The sequence below is a fragment of the Coregonus clupeaformis genome, chromosome 16 (genome assembly GCF_020615455.1).
Source record: "Coregonus clupeaformis isolate EN_2021a chromosome 16, ASM2061545v1, whole genome shotgun sequence".
Classification (NCBI taxonomy): domain Eukaryota; kingdom Metazoa; phylum Chordata; class Actinopteri; order Salmoniformes; family Salmonidae; genus Coregonus; species Coregonus clupeaformis.
The window spans coordinates 31,057,869-31,079,037 of NC_059207.1; the positions used below are offsets into that span (position 1 = coordinate 31,057,869).

At 44.0% G+C, this 21,169-nt stretch overlaps 1 protein-coding gene across 1 annotated transcript; it reads left to right on the forward strand.

The window, feature by feature from the left end:
- Nucleotides 1-6,679: 6,679 nt before the first annotated feature.
- LOC121584189 (transmembrane protein 119-like) lies at nt 6,680-16,397 on the forward strand. The gene is made up of 2 exons (XM_041900023.2): nt 6,680-6,833; nt 14,555-16,397. The coding sequence occupies exon 2, from the start codon at nt 14,570-14,572 to the stop codon at nt 15,380-15,382; it is 813 nt and encodes a 270-aa protein (XP_041755957.1). The 5' UTR covers nt 6,680-6,833; nt 14,555-14,569; the 3' UTR covers nt 15,383-16,397.
- Nucleotides 16,398-21,169: the final 4,772 nt, after the last annotated feature.

Sequence of the window (21,169 nt, forward strand, 5' to 3'; positions counted from 1 at the left end):
TTTTGATCATCTCTATCTATTTTGTGTCCCAGGAACAGAAAGCGGTATTAGTGAACTCCCCTTAGCTTTGTAGATGAAAATGACAGGTTAGATGTCACCTTAACTTCTCGTAGCCTTAGATTTCACCTTAAACTGGTTTCTTGTTTGGAGTTTACAATGCACATGCCCCAATACAAAAATCATTTGAATCGTTTAGGTGACCACTGCGATAAACATTGTTAGCGTTACAGTCTTATGAAACAGAAATGTGTCATAGTTTGCCACTATGTTTGTTTGTCAGTATGTCCCCCCCATCTGGCCCTGTGACACAAATGGTATGTATGTACTGTAAGCTCTGCACTGTAAGTCACAGTGCTACTGACTCATTTACATTTACATTTTAGTCATTTAGCAGACGCTCTTATCCAGAGCCACTTACAGTTAGTGCATACATTATTTTATATTTTTCATACTGGCCCCCCGTGGGAATCGAACCCACAACCCTGGCGTTGCAAACACCATGCTCTACCAACTGAGCTACATCCCTGCCGGCCATTCCCTCCCCTCCCTACCCTGGACGACGCTGGGCCAATTGTGCGCCGCCCCATGGGTCTCCCGGTCGCGGCCGGCTACGACAGAGCCTGGACTCATGACATGCAGTCACCTAGGGTGCTTCTCTTGTACGGGTTCTTGTGGCAATGACCTGTGTGCTGCCCAGAGAAGGACCAACGGAATTGTGGGTTATGTCGCTGGTTAACATTTCCACAGGCTTTTAGCAGCCTTGTTCTGCCTCTGAGGTGTTTGTGCAGGCGTAAACCCCAATGTTGAACCATGCCCTTGTGTTCAGGGTCCATGTGCCAGGATGCTCACTATTCACCACCTCATTGGCCCATATCCATACAGCCAACCAGAGTGTGAGTGGCGGGTGAGTCTGAAACGAAAACAATTTGATCCTGCTTTGACCTCTGTTGGTTGACAACGGTCGACAAGATGTAACGTGGAGAGGCAAGGCTTTCAGGATGTGCGAATATGTGCCTCGTATGACTTTGGCCTTGTTGGAGTTGTAGAGGATGCACCTTTTATTGTTTTTGTTTTGCCAGATAGGAAATGTGAGAGGGATTTTGGATATTAAATGGATTCACCGTAGGTTGTGACCAAGGTTCTGACCTATGATAACATAATTGGATGGTGTGATGATAATGCTAGTAATTTATATACTGTATGTTTTAGCCTTGCGTCCTTCTCCGGCTCTCCCATTGCAGATAACCCACTAAATAGCTACCCTTAAATACTCTGTCACTAGAGAATCAGAGAAACAAGGAGTCATTTGGATTAACTGAATATCTGATGGTTTGCCAACCGCGATAATATTTCTGTTGTCATGCTATTTTTGTTATGCTCATTTTCCAGAGAGGGGTTAAGGTTCAGAGTTTGTTAGCCTTTAAAGTTTTTTACCACTGAATAGATCAGAAAGTGCCATAGGAAGTGTGCACAGGAAGTGCTTATGGATGACTGTGGGTTTGAGAATGGTGTGAGTTATTTAGCAGGATAGGTAGTGTATGGGCTGCCTGAGTGGATAGAAAGGCATAGAAAGCATTGAGAAAGGTACGTTTTCATCAATACATCTTGGAATCCCAGGATCTAAGATTATATCCATAGATGCAATTGGACACTAAATATGCACCGTCTGGTGTTCTGGAATATTTTATTGGGGTTGAGAATGACTCCAAGGTGTTCTACTGTGCTGTAGAGATATGATATGGATCAGTCAGGGCAAGGGGAGGTTGTCTTGGGCTTTGTGTCCTGTATGTACATCAGTGCTTATCCTGAGCCTCCTTGAACCACTCAAGGCAGCGAGAGCTGTGATGTTTGGAATATTAGTGAATAGCGATTCAAAGGGACACTGTAGGTTGGAGAAATATGTAGATGTTTGAAATAAAGGCCTAGAAAATGATTTAAAGTTTTGTAAATAACATGACCATGTAATTTTCTTTTTCTTTGTACTTTTCATTTTCATTTATTTGTTTTGTTTGTTTTGAGCTGAAGAGGTTTGTTTGGGAGGAGGTTATGGTGGGTTTGAAATGTTTCCTCTTGTCTGCATTCCCTGCCCTTGTCATAATGCATCATGACAGAACCTCCATTCTATCACAGGTATTATGAATACAAAAAGAGAGAAATGAATTACAGAAGAAAAACAAACAAGAATTCAGCCTCTTGTGGAGGTCTGTTCTGCATTTTTGTTAATTTTGTTAATTTTTCAAGTGTCAACAACTCATTGACTATCAGAAAAATTAATAAAGAAATTACAAAATAAAATTGTCTGCTGGTGTCAAGTTCATGAGTGATGCAGAAGTCTCGGCAAAAAGAAAAAAATGACTTGGCCATCTTCAAACAAGCAATATCTGAGATATGTGAAGGTATTTAGTGTTTTCTCTCACAGACTTGTTATACTTTATCAGGAGATTATTGCTTTCATTGTCTGAAACCTATGTATGCAACCATACCCCATTCCTCATTTGTCAGTTTGAAACTTGTCAATGTGGTATGCTTCCTGTATTCCTCACAGATCAGCCAATGTCTCGTTTCTTGCTTGACGAGGAACAATCCGCTTGTTGAGGGGTCAATATACCACAAAACGACTTCTCCCCCAGCATTTGGGTAAGTATTATAGCAGTGGGGATGATCAGTAGTGTGAGCTGCTATACAGTTACTACAGTCTCCACTTTATTTCTTTGTTTTTGTCTGAAATGCTGAGGGAACGTTGCAACATCACTGATGGGGTAGATTGACATATGGTTGTATCAGATGATTGTCAGTCACTGATATTATTTGTAAAGGAAATGGATCTCTCTTTACAGAGGCTGAAGTGATGTAATGTTGATGAGCAACACATGATCTTAAATATGAAGCAAATGCATACTGTATTGGGTAATTGTGCTTGACAGTGCTGGCAGTGCAGTGTTCTGTAATGCATCACAATATACAGAATACGTTTCTCACTTTTTGTCTCATAACAGGAAGGATTGAATTGGGCACATTTATGCCTCTTAAAGTTTGGTGCTTGTGATTAATGTCTATGTGCAAGGAAACAGTTGTACAACTCAATCTTTCAATATTTGCTGTTGTCGTTTCACTTTACAATTTCCAATATGTTTGCCCCAAGGCCCGGGAGATGTCCAGCTCTTATTTTACTGCTGCTTCTGTCAAGCAAGGCTGTCTCAAGACGTCTACCTAGCCACAGGGAGGAAGCAACCCATGGACCCCAGGAGTCAAACCTGTCCGAGCTACCACATAAAACAACTACACTTGTAGCCCTCACCAAAGACCAGCCAGAAAACACAACAGAAGTCTCCGTTACCCAGCAAACAATGAGAACTGAAACCTCGGACCATGGGACTGAGATCTCCCACACCACTGTGAGAGGTAAACAAACACCCATCCCATCAGCCCTGCATCCAACCCCCTACCCTACCACTGCCATCAACTCCTCCACAGAAGGGATGTCAAAATCTTCCATTTCAGGAAGTGTCAGTGTCCTGAATAGTGACATGCCCGACCATGGCCCCTCATGGGAGAGGACTGGTAGGTCAGTGCATGATCACCATCGCTGTGCTGGCTGCTGTGATGACATTGTTCATTGTCAGCACCGTCATCCTCCTGACCAAGCTGAGTGGCAGCAGGTACAGATACAGACACAGGGCCCAGCGGCTACAGGGGCAGAGCACAGAGATGGTGTGCAATGGTCCCCACCAGTACCACTGATTGAGGCCAGGGGAGATCCAGACATCCCAAAAGCAACGTAACCCTGATGCCCAGCAGAGGACAGCGAGAGGGACAACCTCACTCAACAGCTCCATCCCAGACCTTGACGGAGGCTTGTAACACTTTAGTCAAACTCAAAATATATAACACACTTGAGCATTGAGTCTCTCAGCTACATAGCAAATGTTTTGTCCTCATACAGAAAAGGCATTATTAACTTTCAGCATTACTCTAATGAGAAATACAAATCTCACTATGGCCAAGCATGTGTACACCTGACCTTCCTGTACAGTGCCATGCAAAAGTATTCATCCCCCTTGGCGTTTTTCCTATTTTGTTGCATTACAACCTATAATTTAAATGATTTTTATTTGGATTTCGTGTAATGGACATACACAAAATAGTCCAAATTGGTGAAAATAAATAAATAACTTGTTTCAAAAAAGTCAAAAAAAGTAATAACCGGAAAGTGGTGCGTGCATTTGAATTCACCCCCTTTGCTATGAAGCCCCTAAATAAGATCTGGTGCAACCAATTACCTTCAGAAGGCACATAATTGGTTAAATAAAGTCCACCTGTGTGCAATCTAAGTGTCACATGATCTGTCACATGATCTCAGTATATATACACCTGTTCTGAAAGGCCCCAGAGTCTGCAACACCACTAAGCAAGGGGCACCACCAAGCAAGTGGCACCATGAAGACCAAGGAGCTCTCCAAACAGGTCAGGGACAAAGTTGTGGAGAAGTACAGATCACGGTTGGGTTATAAAAACATATCTGAAACTTTGAACATCCCACGGAGCACCATTAAATCCATTATAATTTTTTTTAAAGAATATGTCACCACAACAAACCTGCCAAGAGAGGGCCGCCCACCAAAATACACGGACCAGGCAAAGAGGGAATTAATCAGAGAGGCAACAAAGAGACCAAAGATAACCCTGAAGGAGCTGCAAACTCCACAGCAGAGATTGGAGTATCTGTCCATAGGACCACTTTAAGCTGTACACTCCACAGAGCTGGGCTTTACGGAAGAGTGGCCAGAAAAAATCCATTGCTTAAAGAAAAGAATAAGCAAACACGTTTAGTGTTCGCCAAAAGGCATGTGGGAGACTCCCCAAACATTTGGAAGAAGGTACTCTGGTCAGATGAGACTAAAATTGAGCTTTTTGGCCATCAAGGAAAACGCTATGTCTGGCGCAAACCCAACACCTCTCATCACCCCGAGAACACCATCTCCACAGTGAAGCATGGTGGTGGCAGCATCATGCTGTGGGGATGTTTTTCATCAGCAGGGACTGGGAAACTGGTCAGAATTGAAGGAATGATGGATGGTGCTAAATACAGGGAAATTCTTGAGGGAAACCTGTTTCAGTCTTCCAGAGATTTAAGACTGGGACAGAGGTTCACCTTCCAGCAGGACAAGGACCCTAAGCATACTGCTAAAGCAACACTTGAGTGGTTTAAGGGGAAACATTTGAATGGCCTAGTCAAAGCCCAGACCTCAATCCAATTGAGAATCTGTGGTATGACTTAAAGATTGCTGTACACCAGCAGAACCCATCCAACTTGAAGGAGCTGGAGCAGTTTTGCCTTGAAGAATGGGCAAAAATCCCAGTGGCTAGATGTGCCAAGCTTATAGAGACATACCCCAAGAGACTTGCAGCTGTAATTGCTGCAAAAGGTGGCTCTACAAAGTATTAACTTTGGGGGGGGGTGAATAGTTATGCACGCTCAAGTTTTTTTGTCTTATTTGTTGTTTGTTTCACACAAAAAAATATTTTGCATCTTCAAAGTGGTAGGCATGTTGTGTAAATCAAATGATACAAACCCCCCAAAAATCTATTTTAATTCTAGGTTTTAAGGCAACAAAATAGGAAAAATGCCAAGGGGGATGAATACTTTCGCAAGCCACTGTACATACTGAATAAAACCATCAAAAACTAAATCAATAGGGGGAAAAAAATCTGTCATACTGAGTTCTTCAACCTATGATACCGACTCTTATTACAGCAAGGCTGAGGCACGAGGTGCTCCAAACAGCCGTGGGCAGAACAAAAGCCCTGCAGCGCCAGCAGAGATGGGAGTTCTGAGGCACGTTTGTAGAAGACCGTGAAGTTTATATGTTAGGTTTGTATGTGTGATATGATGAAAGACGGGCCCTCTGCCTGTGAGCTGGTCTTGTAGGCCGTGTGGAGACGGGCTGTAATCTGGAGCATGTAATTAGAGAGAACTCAGTCGTAGGCAAAGAACACTAGGGACTCGCCCTGTGGAGAACTAAAATACCCACTAACCTTCAATTTTTTCCATTTTAGAGAATACTGATTCAACTGTGAATAAAGGCAAGCCTCCCGTGTAGCTCAGTTGGTAGAGCATGGCGCTTGCAACGCCAGGGTTGTGGGTTCGATTCCCACGGGGGGCCAGTATGAAAAATGTATGCACGCTCTGGATAAGAGCGTCTGCTAAATGACTAAAATGTAAAGGGGGAAGTGTTTTATTTTCATCTTTGATAATAATGGAAGTCCTGCACATACACTGTGTTGTGCTGCTCCAGTGCTTTAGTCCTGTGCACTAACATTTACATTTCAGCTGAATTTGTATTTGACCTCATCGCTCAACTTTCAGGATTGCCACATGAACCAGTGAATCAGGGATTGTGAATAATTAGAAGTGTCAATTTGTAGTGGACAAAGATGTCCCTGTCCCCCTCATCAATATCTCCATCATATGTAAGGTTTAGGAGCAGGCAAGGAAAATACATACAGTATGGCAGCCCCTAACTGTCCCTCCTTTCTAGACTGGCCAAAGCATCCACCAAGGTCCCTCTGCAGGGAGAGGAGGATTTGGGGGAGGGAGCAGGAGGAGATGGAAATGTAGAAGGATGGACATCTTTCTGTAATCAGCAGGCTTTTTTTTAAACTGGAGAAAGAACTTTCAGTATATTTTAAGTTATAGGAGAAGGGTGGCAACTTGGATGCTCCCTCTCTTTTCCCTCAATTTCCTTCTCTGCTCTCACTCTCTCTCCCCTTCTCTGCTGTTAGAATCCCTGTACAATTCAGTCCAGAGGAGACACTAGCCAGACATACAATCTGTAAGTACTGACCTTTTCCATTTTTGTTCATTTTAATTAATGGTTAGGATATGTGTAACAAGAAAAAAGTTGTTAGGATTGCTGTAGACTGATGTGATGACAAACCTGTCAATTTAAGGTTTAGAGACTTGGACAAGGAGATGTTTTCTTTTTGAGAAATTGCATTTCCATGCCTTTCGTTCGTCATCTAATAACAGTTGTGGACTTTTAAGTGAAGACATCAGAAAATGTTTAGAGAAAAGTGTAGCGTTAACATGATAAACATAAAATCCATCATAATCTTTTGTTTAGAAATATCTAAGTTCGAGAAGTCAAGACCTGGAGCTAATAGAACCTTTAAAGAGATGTTATGGTGCATGTCACAGAGAGTTGGTCTTAATAATTAGAGGGGAAAAGTCACAATCACACAAGTGATTGGTAACCCTAGCTGTCTCCCTTCATAGACCTGCACCTTAGTGACTATTTGCACATAGAGACTATCTGCACTCTAGAGATTATATACAATGATTCTCCACACATCCAACCCTTACACACAAACACACACAGTCAACTCTGCTGTTCTATTATATACTATTTATTCAACTGCACGACCAAAACACTACCCACTTTATAGTTGTAAATACAGTCATAATTGACATAGCACATTCAGTATCTATCATCTATACTGTATATCATATTGTGTACATATCAGGCTATTACTATGACACTACCTCTTCTATTACTTATTATTTTGTATTTGACTCTTATTATTGATTATTGTACTGCAATGTAGATGGAACTAGCACACAAGCATTTATTTCGCTGCACCTTTTATACCTGCTGTAAACTGTGTACATGACCAATAACATTTTATTTTATTTGTGGTTGTTGTAGCTTGTAGGTGAAGATGGATAGAGGAATTCAGGATAATTATCTCTTTAGAGGGTCTTTCAGTGGAGGGCCTACAGTGATTATAGAAATGATGACCAACCAGGAGACTCTTCCTGAAGATGTAATTATGGCTGGTTAATACCATGGTCCAGTCAGAGTGCATATCTCTCTGTAGCCACCCTGACTGCACATACATGGGTGGGGAGATCAAGATAACCATCCATTTTAGTATGACTGTAGTTTACAGTACATACATTTTCATGACCACACAAGCAGACATGGGCACAGCATTTACATTAAGGAAGCAGAGGTTGATTGTAACTAGAGGCTGATTAGAAGCCAGTCATCCTCATGAGTGAGTAGTAAGCAGCACTATGTAATTACAGTACATGTATTTCCAGACACAGTGAAGGTACTGGGTTACAGATTTCAGTTCAGCGCCGTTCTATGCCTTTTTACACACTTCAATAGTTGATTTTCAAGTCTCTAAATATTCTTATTATAATTTCACGAAAGCTAAAGCGAGAGGCAGAAAGACATTACATTTAGAGAGTGTTTGGACTGTGAGGTAATGTTGATAGACTGAATTTGAACTGCATTAGTTGCTCTAGACACTTTGATTCTTTCTCTGTAGAGCATACTGTAAGTCCACCCATTCCTAAGGCAGGCTGAATGCAGGCTTCCGTATCAATCAATTTTCAATCAATTTTATTTTATATAGCCCTTCTTACATCAGCTAATATCTCGAAGTGCTGTACAGAAACCCAGCCTAAAACCCCAAACAGCTAGTAATGCAGGTGTAGAAGCACGGTGGCTAGGAAAAACTCCCTAGAAAGGCCAAAACCTAGGAAGAAACCTAGAGAGGAACCAGGCTATGAGGGGTGGCCAGTCCTCTTCTGGCTGTGCCGGGTGGAGATTATAACAGAACCATGCCAAGATGTTCAAAAATGTTCATAAGTGACAAGCATGGTCAAATAATAATCAGGAATAAATCTCAGTTGGCTTTTCATAGCCGATCATTAAGAGTTGAAAACAGCAGGTCTGGGACAGGTAGGGGTTCCATAACCGCAGGCAGAACAGTTGAAACTGGAATAGCAGCAAGGCCAGGCGGACTGGGGACAGCAAGGAGTCACCACGGCCGGTAGTCCCGACGTATGGTCCTAGGGCTCAGGTCTCTCAGTTGGCTTTTCATAGCCGATCATTAAGAGTTGAAAACAGCAGGTCTGGGACAGGTAGGGGTTTCGTAACCGCAGGCAGAACAGTTGAAACTGGAATAGCAGCAAGGCCAGGCGGACTGGGGACAGCAAGGTGTCAGCATGCCCGGTAGTCCTGACGTATGGTCCTAGGGCTCAGGTTCTCAGAGAGAAAGAGAGAACGAGAGAATTAGAGAGAGCATACTTAAATTCACACAGGACACTGGATAAGACAGGAGAAGTACTCCAGGTATAACCAACTAACCCCAGCCCCCCGACACATAAACTACTGCAGCATAAATACTGGAGGCTGAGACAGGAGCGGTCCGGAGACACTGTGGCCCCATCCGAAGAAACCCCGGACAGGGCCAAACAGGAAGGATATAACCCCACCCACTCTGCCAAAGCACAGCCCCCGCACCACCAGAGGGATATCCTCAACCACCAACTTACAATCCTGAGACAAGGCCGAGTATAGCCCACAGAGGTCTCCACCACAGCACAAACCAAGGGGGCGCCAACCCAGACAGGAAGATCACGTCAGTAACTCAACCCACTCAAGTGACGCACCCCTCCTAGGGACGGCATGAAAGAGCACCAGCAAGCCAGTGACTCAGCCCCTGTAACAGGGTTAGAGGCAGAGAACCCCAGTGGAGAGAGGGGAACCGGCCTGGCAGAGACAGCAAGGGCTGTTCGTTGCTCCAGAGCCTTTCCGTTCACCTTCACACTCCTGGGCCAGACTACACTCAATCATATGACCTACTGAAGAGATAAGTCTTCAGTAAAGACTTAAAGGTTGAGACCGAGTCTGCGTCTCTCACATGGGTAGGCAAACTGTTCCATAAAAATGGAGATCTATAGGAGAAAGCCCTGCCTCCCGCTGTTTGCTTACAAATTCTAGGGACAATTAGGAGGCCTGCGTCTTGTGACCGTAGCGTACGTATTGGTATGTACGGCAGGACCAACTCGGAAAGATAGGTAGGAGCAAGCCCATGTAACGCTTTATAGGTTAACAGTAAAACCTTGAAATCAGCCCTTGCCTTAACAGGAAGCCAGTGTAGGGAAGCTAGCACTGGAGTAATATGATCAAATTTCTTGGTTCTAGTCAGGATTCTAGCAGCCGTATTTAGCACTAACTGAAGTTTATTTAGTGCTTTATCCGGGTAGCCGGAAAGTAGAGCATTGCAGTAGTCTAACCTAGAAGTAACAAATGCATGGATTAATTTTTCTGCATCATTTTTGGACAGAAAATTTCTGATTTTTGCAATGTTACGTAGATGGAAAAAAGCTGTCCTTGAAACAGTCTTGATATGTTCGTCAAAAAGAGAGATCAGGGTCAAGAGTAACGCTCGAGGTCCTTCACAGTTTTATTTGAGACGACTTTACAACCATCAAGATGAATTGTCAGATTTAACAGAAGATCTCTTTGTTTCTTGGGACCTAGAACAAGCATCTCTGTTTTGTCCGAGTTTAAAAGTAGAAAGTTTTCAGCCATCCACTTCCTTATGTCTGAAACACAGGCTTCTAGCGAGGGCAATTTTGGGGCTTCACCATGTTTCATTGAAATGTACAGCTGTGTGTCATCCGCATAGCAGTGAAAGTTAACATTATGTTTTCGAATAACATCCCCAAGAGGTAAAATATATAGTGAAAACAATAGTGGTCCTAAAACGGAACCTTGAGGAACACCGAAATGTACAGTTGATTTGTCGGAGGACAGACCATTCACAGAGACAAACTGATATCTTTCCGACAGGTAAGATCTAAACCAGGCCAGAACTTGTCCGTGTAGACCAATTTGGGTTTCCAGTCTCTCCAAAAGAATGTGGTGATCGATAGTGTCAAAGGCAGCACTAAGGTCTAGTAGCACGAGGACAGATGCAGAGCCTCGGTCTGACGCCATTAAAAGGTCATTTACCACCTTCACAAGTGCAGTCTCAGTGCTATGATGGGGTCTAAAACCAGACTGAAGCATTTCGTATACATTGTTTGTCTTCAGAAAGGCAGTGAGTTGCTGCGCAACAGCTTTTTCTAAAATTTTTGAGAGGAATGGAAGATTCGATATAGGCCGATAGTTTTTTATATTTTCCGGGTCAAGGTTTGGCTTTTTCAAGAGAGGCTTTATCACTGCCACTTTTAGTGAGTTTGGTACACATCCGGTGGATAGAGAGCTGTTTATTATGTTCAACATAGGAGGGCCAAGCACAGGAAGCAGCTCCTTCAGCAGTTTAGTAGGAAGAGGATCCAGTATGCAGCTTGAAGGTTTAGAGGCCATGATTATTTTCATCATTGTGTCAAGAGATATAGTACTAAAACACTTAAGTGTCTCTCCCGATCCCAGGCCCTCGCAGAGTCTGTGCAGATCCAGGACAGCTAAGCCCTGGAGGAATACGCAGATTCAAAGAGGAGTCCGTAATTTGCTTTCTAATGGTCATGATCTTTTCCTCAAAGAAGTTCATGAATTTATTACTGCTGAAGTGAAAGCCATCCTCTCTTGGGGAATGCTGCTTTTTAGTTAGCTTTGCAACAGTATCAAAAATAAATTTTGGATTGTTCTTATTTTCCTCGATTAAGTTGGAAAAGTAGGATGATCGAGCAGCAGTGAGGGCTCTTCGGTACTGCACGGTACTGTCTTTCCAAGCTAGTCGGAAGACTTCCAGTTTGGTGTGGCGCCATTTCCGTTCCAATTTCCTGGAAGCTTGCTTCAAAGCTCGGGTATTTTCTGTATACCAGGGAGCTAGTTTCTTATGACAAATGTTTTTCGTTTTTAGGGGTGCAACTGCATCTAGGGTATTGCGCAAGGTTAAATTGAGTTCCTCAGTTAAGTGGTTAACTGATTTTTGTCCTCTGACGTCCTTGGGTAGGCAGAAGGAGTCTGGAAGGGCATCAAGGAATTTTTGTGTTGTCTGAGAATTTATAGCACGACTTTTGATGCTCCTTGGTTGGGGTCTGAGCAGATTATTTGTTGCGATTGCAAACGTAATAAAATGGTGGTCCGATAGTCCAGGATTTTGTGGAAAAACATTAAGATCTACAACATTTATTCCATGGGACAAAACTAGGTCCAGAGTATGACTGTGGCAGTGAGTAGGTCCAGAGACATGTTGGACAAAACCCACTGAGTCGATGATGGCTCCGAAAGACTTTTGGAGTGGGTCTGTGGACTTCTCCATGTGAATATTAAAATCACCAAAAATTAGAATATGATCTGCTATGACTACAAGGTCTGATAGGAATTCAGGAAACTCAGAGAGGAACGCTGTATATGGCCCAGGAGGCCTGTAAACAGTAGCTATAAAAAGTGATTGAGTAGGCTGCATAGATTTCATGACTAGAAGCTCAAAAGACGAAAACGCCATTTTTTTTTTTGTAAATTGAAATTTGCTATCGTAAATGTTAGCAACACCTCCGCCTTTGCGGGATGCACGGGGAATATGGTCACTAGTGTAACCAGGAGGTGAGGCCTCATTTAACACAGCAAATGAGCGTATGAGCAGAAATAACCCATCAGATCCCTGCCGTAGCCTGTCGTTAGCCTGCTGCAGCCCAGTGTAAATATAGAGGCCACAGTCACAAGTCTCCCACGCCTCCCTGCTCCCTGTGGCATATATAGCTTCCTCCCCTCTTGGTGTGGTGGATGGGTGGCCTCACTCCACTATACAAATTAAAACCTCAACCAAACTGTCGGCCTCCACCCCAAATAAGTAATGACTACAGACAGCTAAAATAGATTTAATACAAGATGTGAAATGGGAGAAATATTGTGGATGTTCTGTAGTGATTAAACCTAGATTAATCTGGTCTTTGGGAAAATCTACAACACCTGAGCTGTTTCTACTTTGTTCTGAGTTATGACACAAAATCCCTCATCACACTTTATCAGACCATTTGATGAATGTTTATTCATACTAATACTAGAAACCCAACTGCCCCTGCATTCTTAGTAGAGCGGAAAGGAGGCATGTTGTAGGCCTACAGTAGCTGCTGTAATATACAGTCGTGGTCAAAAGTTTTGAGGATGACACAAGTATTGGTCTTCACAAAGTTTGCTGCTTCAGTGTTATGAGATATTTTTGTCAGATGTTACTATGGTATACTGAAGTATAATTACAAGCATTCCATAAGTGTCAAAGGCTTTTATTGAAAATTACATTGTTTTTGCAAAGAGTCAATATTTGCAGTGTTGACCCTTCTTTTTCAAGACCTCTGCAATCCGCCCTGGCATGCTGTCAATTAACTTCTGGGCCACATCCTGACTGATGGCAGCCCATTCTTGCATAATCAATGCTTGGAGTTTGTGGGTATTTGTTTGTCCACCTGCCTCTTGAGGATCGACCACAAGTTCTCAATGGGATTAAGGTCTGGGGAGTTTCCTGGCCATGGACCCAAAATGTCAATGTTTTGTTCCCCGAGCCACTTAGTTATCACTTTTGCCTTATGGCAAGGTGCTCCATCATGCTGGAAAAGGCATTGGTCGTCACCAAACTGTTCTTGGATGGTTAAGAGAAGTTGCTCTCGGAGGATGTGTTGGTACCATTCTTTATTCATGGCTGTGTTCTTAGGCAAAAATGTGAGTGAGCCCACTCCCTTGGCTGAGAAGCAACCCCTCACATTAATGGTCTCAGGATGCTTTACTGTTAGCATGACACAGGACTGATGGTAGCGCTCACCTTGTCTTCTCCGGACAAGGTGTTTTCCGGATGCCCCAAACAATCGGAAAGGGGATTCATCAGAGAAAATGACTTTACCCCAGTCCTCAGCAGTCCAATCCCTGTACCTTTTGCAGAATATCAGTCTATCCCTGATGTTTTTCCTGGAGAGAAGTGGCTTCTTTGTTGCCCTTCTTGACACCAGGCCATCCTCCAAAAGTCTTCACCTCACTGTGCGTGCAGATGCACTCACACCTGTCTGCTGCCATTCCTGAGCAAGCTCTGCACTGGTGGTGCCCCGATCCCGCAGCTGAATCAACTTTAGGAGACAGTCCTGGTGCTTGCTGGACTTTATTGGGCGCCCTGACACCTTCTTCACAACAATTGAACCTCTCTCTTTGAAGTTATTGATGATCCGATAAATGGTTGATTTAGGTGCAATCTTACTAGCAGCAATATCCTTGCCTGTGAAGCCCTTTTTGTGCAAAGCAATGATGGCAGCACGTGTTTCCTTGCAGGTAACCATGGTTAACAGAGGAAGAACAATGATTTCAAGCACCACCCTCCTTTTAAAGCTTCTAGTCTGTTATTCTAACTCAATCAGCATGACAGAGTAATCTCCAGCCTTTTCCTCGTCAACACTCTCACCTGTGTTAACGAGTGAATCACTGACATGATGGCAGCTGGTCCTTTTGTGGCAGGGCTGAAATGCAGTGGAAATGTTTTTTGAGGATTAAGTTCATTTTCATGGCAAAGAGGGACATCTGATCACTCTTCATGACATTCTGGAGTATATGCAAATTGCCATCATCAAAACTGAGGCAGCAGACTTTGTGAAAATTAGTATTTGTGTCAATCTCAACTTTTGACCACGATTGTAGATGCAGAAAATGAAAGCCTATCTTCTTGAAATCAGCCCAAATATTCATTCATTTGACATCAAAACATTTCTAAACCATCTGCAATTTTGAGAAATGTTGTATTGAATGTCTCCCTCTTGTCTTTACAGGATTCTGAAGGAAAGATGAGGCACCACTTGATTCTTCACCTGTCATGTGTGAGTCTGGTTATGCTCTGGGGCCATGGGTGTGCCATGCATGTGCCACTGGTCTACAGCATTTCCATGGATGGCAGTGGTGACGGAGGGGAGCCGGATCTTATATTCCCCGTCGATAGCCCCCACCACCCTGTCTCCCCGGTAGATGTCACCCCCACCGCCGATGTCACCCCTGTCAATGTCGGCCCCGTTGATGTCTCCCCTGTCTCCCCCACCACTACCCTAGCCCCCACCCTGGTCAGCACCATCACTAACACCATCACCACCACTATGATCCGCCTCAAGGACTTTATGGTCACCCGGGTGGTGGACTTCCTCCAGGATAATATGCTGATCATCATAGTGGTCACCTCCCTCCTCATTGTCATGATCTTCATCATCTGCTGTGCCGCTACCATGAGCCAAAAGCGCAAGTTGGAGGCCTACAAACCCCCTGCCAACTCATCCAGGAAGTACATGGACCACAAGGCGGAAGGAGTCAAATCCTCCAGTGAGGTCCAGAGTAGGGTGTGCGGCGGGCCAGACTCAACCAGGAGGGTCCAGATCCAGGGAACCCCCAAGAATCTGCGCACCCCTTCCACTGCGCTGGTGGGGGAAAAGGTGGGCAAGGAGCCCAAACCGAAGGAGGTCCAGAAAGTGAAGGAAGTAGAGGAGAAGGAGACGCGGAGAGTGGAGCCTAAGCACAAAGGGCAGAAGGCTGAGGAGGTGCAGCAGAGCTCCAGCCCCAGCACCAGCCAGCCCATGGTCTGCACCTGCCACCTGAGGAAGGCCAACCACTAAGTATAGGTTGGGGCTCCAACCATGTAAACTAGCAAATAAAGGAGAGAGAAACCTTTTCTTGTGCAGAGGGAACTCCCTGGGTGCGTCCGCTGCTGTGTGCCAAACTTGTATGTGGAATCTGACTCTGTGGATACCTTTAGCATACAGATACTGTACAATTAGGTCTAAATAGCATACTATTATGCCTTAAAAACAGAAGGAATTTCAGCCCTGACTGCCCTTTTTGATGTATCTGATCAATTATTCCTCCTATATTTCCCTTGTTGTAGAAAACAGTCATTGTGAAATGAGATTTGTTCATCAATTGATAGCTTTCAAAGCTTAACTAAAGAGATGTAGATCACACAGAAAAAAGAATGTTGGCTTCTGTGAACGAGAGAAAGCAAGCATATTTCTGTTTGCTAACTCTATGGTGATAACCTCGCCAGTTGATTTCAACACAGTAAATTATTGATGTGAGAAAATGTATTTTATTTTATTAATGGACTTCTGTTTCTCTTTTACTTCATTAGAAATTGTACAATTATATACATGTCACACTGGGTGCTTTGTGGATTAATATTGAAGAGAATTTGCTAATGCTATATGGATAGATGGTAGAGCTGCTTTTGTTTTTTTATTATCTTATAAATTTTTTTCGAACATCAAAACAACTGATTTGCAGGTGCGAGTATGTGGTTACAAAGTTTTTATTTATACTGGTACTTACATTACTCAAGTCAATTAAAATCCCCAAATTCTCCTGAATCCCTTTAAGGATTGTTTTACAGTGACCCTCAGTTCTGCTGTACATTGTGGTCATTTTGTTTGCGTAATGAATCTTGTTTAATTTTTGTCCAGCTTCAATAGAGGTTTTGTTGATATTAGTTTTTCTAGAAATTGTAAGTGTAAAAGACTTGCATTGAGTGTGAGATTTCACCATGTTCAGTAAGTGGTTTCTAAAACATACACTGAACAAAAATATAAACGCAACCTGTAAAGTGTTGGTCCCATGTTTCATGAGCTGAAATAAAAAAATCGCAGACATTTTCTATATGCACAAAAAGCTTATTTCTCTAAAATGTTGAACATACATTTGTTTACATCCCAGTTAGTGAGCATTTCTATTTTGCCAAGATAATCCATCCACCTGATAGGTGTGGCATATCAAGAAGCTGATTTAAACCGCATGATCATTACACAGGTGCACCTTGTGCTGGGAACAATAAATGGCCACTTTAAAATGTGCAGTTTTGTCACAACACAATGCCACAGATGTCTCAAGTTTTGAGGGAGCGTGCAATTGGCATGCTGACTGCAGGAATGTCCACCAGAGCTGTTGCCAGATCATTTAATGTTCATTTCTCTACCAACGTCGTTTTAGAGAATTTGGCAATACGTCCAACTGGCCTCGCAACCGCAGACCACGTGTAACCACGGCAGCCCAGGACCTCCATGTCCAGCTTCTTCACCTGCGGGATCATCTGAGGGGAGGTGGAGTGGGTGCTGATGAGTATTTATGTCTGTAATAAAGCCCTTTTGTGGAGAAAAACTCATTCTGATTGGTTGGGCCTGGCTCCCAGGTGGGCCTGGCTGCCCACCCATGGCTGCACCCCTGCCCAGTCATGTGAAATCCATAGATTAAGGCCTAATTTATTTATTTAAATTGACTTATTTTCTTATATGAACTGTAACTCAGTAAGATCTTTGAAATTGCTGCATGTGGCGTTTTATATTTTTGTTCAGTATAAATTGCCATATGGAGTTTGGCCATCTCTGAATGGTAGTGCTGGCAAGTTTGGCCACGGTGTGTGTAAAAACAGCCTTGGAAAAAAGGGATGAGGCATACTGCATGTACATTAAATACAACTTTGGAACTCGTCATTTTTATTTATTTCTACCCAAGAATATGTTTGAAGAAAAGCTGCCTGGTTTATAATATCTGTTCTCAAATTTCGAAAAAGCAAAAGGACAATTCTAGTGACATGCACATTACTGCATGTACTTTGTCTGCATTGACAGATGTGCCTACAGTTGTAATTTTAGGTTCATATTATATATAATCTAAATATTTCAGAGACAAACGTTGAAATACTCTGCCCACTCACATGTTACACGAGAAATGTGTCCGTAGTATCACATGCATGTCCACATTGGTGATTTGCCAGTTCAAAGAGGCTGGCACCACCACCATGTAATGTCATGCCCAGAAAAGCCAGTGAAAGGCACCAGAGCCTTGATGTCTTTCCTCCTGGCTTCTTTACAACATTCAATCAATATTTCAACAGCTGTCAATCCAACTACATTATGTACTTTGCACTGAAACCGAACATGAGCATATTTGAATACAAGACACTGATTTGTACACACATGCTCATATGAAGTCTGATCACTTGAAGAGAAATCACTTCTTTATGATTTTGTACCAGGGATTCCTAAAGATAGGCAACTGCTGCCCTCCTGTGAACGTTTTAAGTATTGTAAACACCAGCTGTTTACATTGCCGGACAGAACATAGTTAAAACATCAAGTATCGATTTCCATCTTTATTTTAACAGAACATAGTTAAAACATAGAGAAAGTATCGATTGCCATCTTTAATGTTTGTGATTTAATGATCATAAAATATCCTATTTCTCTTTTTCACAGAAAGGGGATGAATGTATGACAAATACCAATTTGTTTTCAAAGTGAAAACTGAACGTTTGATCCCATGGCAGAAGGCCAGTTATTCAGAGTCAAGTTACCAAAGAGCAAACATCAAAGATGAAGGCAGAACAGCCCAAAAGCAAGTGCAGCCTTGTAGCGCCTGAAATGTGAGCCCTGAGGGAGCCTCGCACAAGGGTCAGATTCCCTGCTCTTTTTTCAACAAGGTGCTAAATAATTCTACAATAATACTACTCCTGCACTCTCACTCTTCCCACCTGGAGAATGGAAGGTACACAGCCACAGGACAGGACCACCCAAAGCATCTCGGTCTGGCTTGGCTTCATTTAGTCCTGCTTCTCAGAGTGACAGGATGCTAGAGGATGTCCTATGACCTGGATAATAACCGTAGAGGGGACACTACCCGAGGGAGGTCTGCTCCTGAAAGAGAGACAACTTCAGTGTTGTCTCTCTGCCCTTGAAAATGAATTAATTTGGAGGATGAAGAGGATAAAAAAACAGGTAATAGAGCACCTTAAGGGCATCATTAAACTTTGATGGGCAACTGCTTGAAATTCTCAAAGACGGTGGTTTCTGGAGAGAGTCAGTCACACAGTGGATCATGTGAGGATCCTAGCTTTCTTGGCTGGCCAACTTCTTGGGAAGAGCGGATGAAACAGAGTCTTGGAAGAATGGCAAATAATGGTTTATTGATAAGTACAGTAGTAGTTACAGGTTGTGTATCAGAATTTAAGGCAATTTCTTAGAGATTTACAATGACGATGGTCAAACTGACAAATGTGACGATAGCGCATGTTCTTTGGTACTCTGGTCAGATGAGACAAAAATTGAGCTTTTTGGCCATCAAGGAAAACGCTATGTCTGGTGCAAACCCAACACCTCTCATCAACCCGAGAACACCATCCCCACAGTGAAGCATGGTGGCAGCATCATGCTGTGGGGATGTTTTTCATCGGCAGGGACTGGGAAACTGGTCAGAATTGAAGGAATGATGGATGGCGCTAAATACAGGGAAATTCTTGAGGGATACCTGTTTCAGTCTTCCAGAGATTTGAGACTGGGACGGAGGTTTACCTTCCAGGAGGACAATGACCCTAAGCATACTGCTAAAGCAACACTCGAGTGGTTTAAGGGGAAACATTTAAATGTCTTGGAATGGCCTAGTCAAAGCCCAGACCTCAATCCAATTGAGAATCTGTGGTATGACTTAAAGATTGCTGTACACCAGCGGAACCCATCCAACTTGAAGGAGCTGGAGCAGTTTTTCCTTGAAGAATGGGCAAAAATCCCAGTGGCTAGATGTGCCAAGCTTATAGAGACATACCCCAATACATTTACGTCATTTAGCAGACGCTCTTATCCAGAGCGACTTACAAATTGGTGCATTCACCATATAGCCAGTGGGATAACCACTTTACAATGTTTTTGTTTTTTTTTGGGGGGGGGGTAAGGGGGGGGGGGTAGAAGGATTACTTTATCCTATCCCAGGTATTCCTTAAAGAGGTGGGGTTTCAAGTGTCTCCGGAAGGTAGTGAGTGACTCCGCTGTCCTGGCGTCGTGAGGGAGCTTGTTCCACCATTGGGGTGCCAGAGCAGCGAACAGTTTTGACTGGGCTGAGCGGGAACTGTGCTTCCGCAGAGGTAGGGGGGCCAGCAGGCCAGAGGTGGATGAACGCAATGCCCTCGTTTGGGTGTAGGGACTGATCAGAGCCTGAAGGTACGGAGGTGCCGTTCCCCTCACAGCTCCGTAGGCAAGCACCATGGTCTTGTAGCAGATGCGAGCTTCAACTGGAAGCCAGTGGAGTGTGCGGAGGAGCGGGGTGATGTGAGAGAACATGGGATGGTTGAACACCAGACGGGCTGCGGCATTCTGGATGAGTTGTAGGGGTTTAATGGCACAGGCAGGGAGCCCAGCCAACAGTGAGTTGCAGTAATCCAGACGGGAGATGACAAGTGCCTGGATTAGGACCTGTGCCGCTTCCTGTGTAAGGCAGGGTCGTACTCTCCGAATGTTGTAGAGCATGAACCTACAGGATCGGGTCACCGCCTTGATGTTAGCGGAGAATGACAGGGTGTTGTCCAGGGTCACGCCAAGGCTCTTCGCACTCTGGGAGGAGGACACAACACAACGGAGTTGTCAACCGTGATGGCGAGATCATGGAACGGGCAGTCCTTCCCCGGGAGGAAGAGCAGCTCCGTCTTGCCAAGGTTCAGCTTGAGGTGGTGATCCGTCATCCACACTGATATGTCTGCCAGACATGCAGAGATGCGATTCGCCACCTGGTTATCAGAAGGGGGAAAGGAGAAGATTAGTTGTGTGTCGTCTGCGTAGCAATGATAGGAGAGGCCATGTGAGGATATGACAGAGCCAAGTGACTTGGTGTATAGCGAGAATAGAAGAGGGCCTAGAACTGAGCCCTAGGGGACACCAGTGGTGAGAGCACGTGGTGCGGAGACAGCTTCTCGCCACGCCACTTGGTAGGAGCGACCGGTCAGGTAGGACGCAATCCAAGAGTGAGCTGCGCCGGAGATGCCCAGCTCGGAGAGGGTGGAGAGGAGGATCTGATGGTTCACAGTATCAAAGGCAGCAGACAGGTCTAGAAGGACAAGAGCAGAGGAGAGAGAGTTAGCTTTAGCAGTGCGGAGAGCCTCCGTGACACAGAGAAGAGCAGTCTCAGTTGAATGACCACTCTTGAAACCTGACTGGTTTGGATCAAGAAGGTCATTCTGAGAGAGATAGCAAGAGAGTTGGCTAAAGACGGCACGCTCAAGAGTTTTGGAGAGAAAAGAAAGAAGGGATACTGGTCTGTAGTTGTTGACATCAGAGGGATCGAGTGTTGGTTTTTTGAGAAGGGGTGCAACTCTTGCTCTCTTGAAGACGGAAGGGACATAGCCAGCGGTCAAGGATGAGTTGATGAGTGAGGTGAGGTAAGGGAGAAGGTCACCGGAGATGGTCTGGAGAAGAGAGGAGGGGATAGGGTCAAGCGGGCAGGTTGTTGGGCGGCCGGCCTTCACAAGTCGCAAGATTTTATCTGGAGAGAGAGGGGAGAAAGAAGTCAAAGCATAGGGTAGGGCAGTGTGAGCAGGACCAGCAGTGTCATTTGACTTAACAAACGAGGATCGGATGTCGTCAACCTTCTTT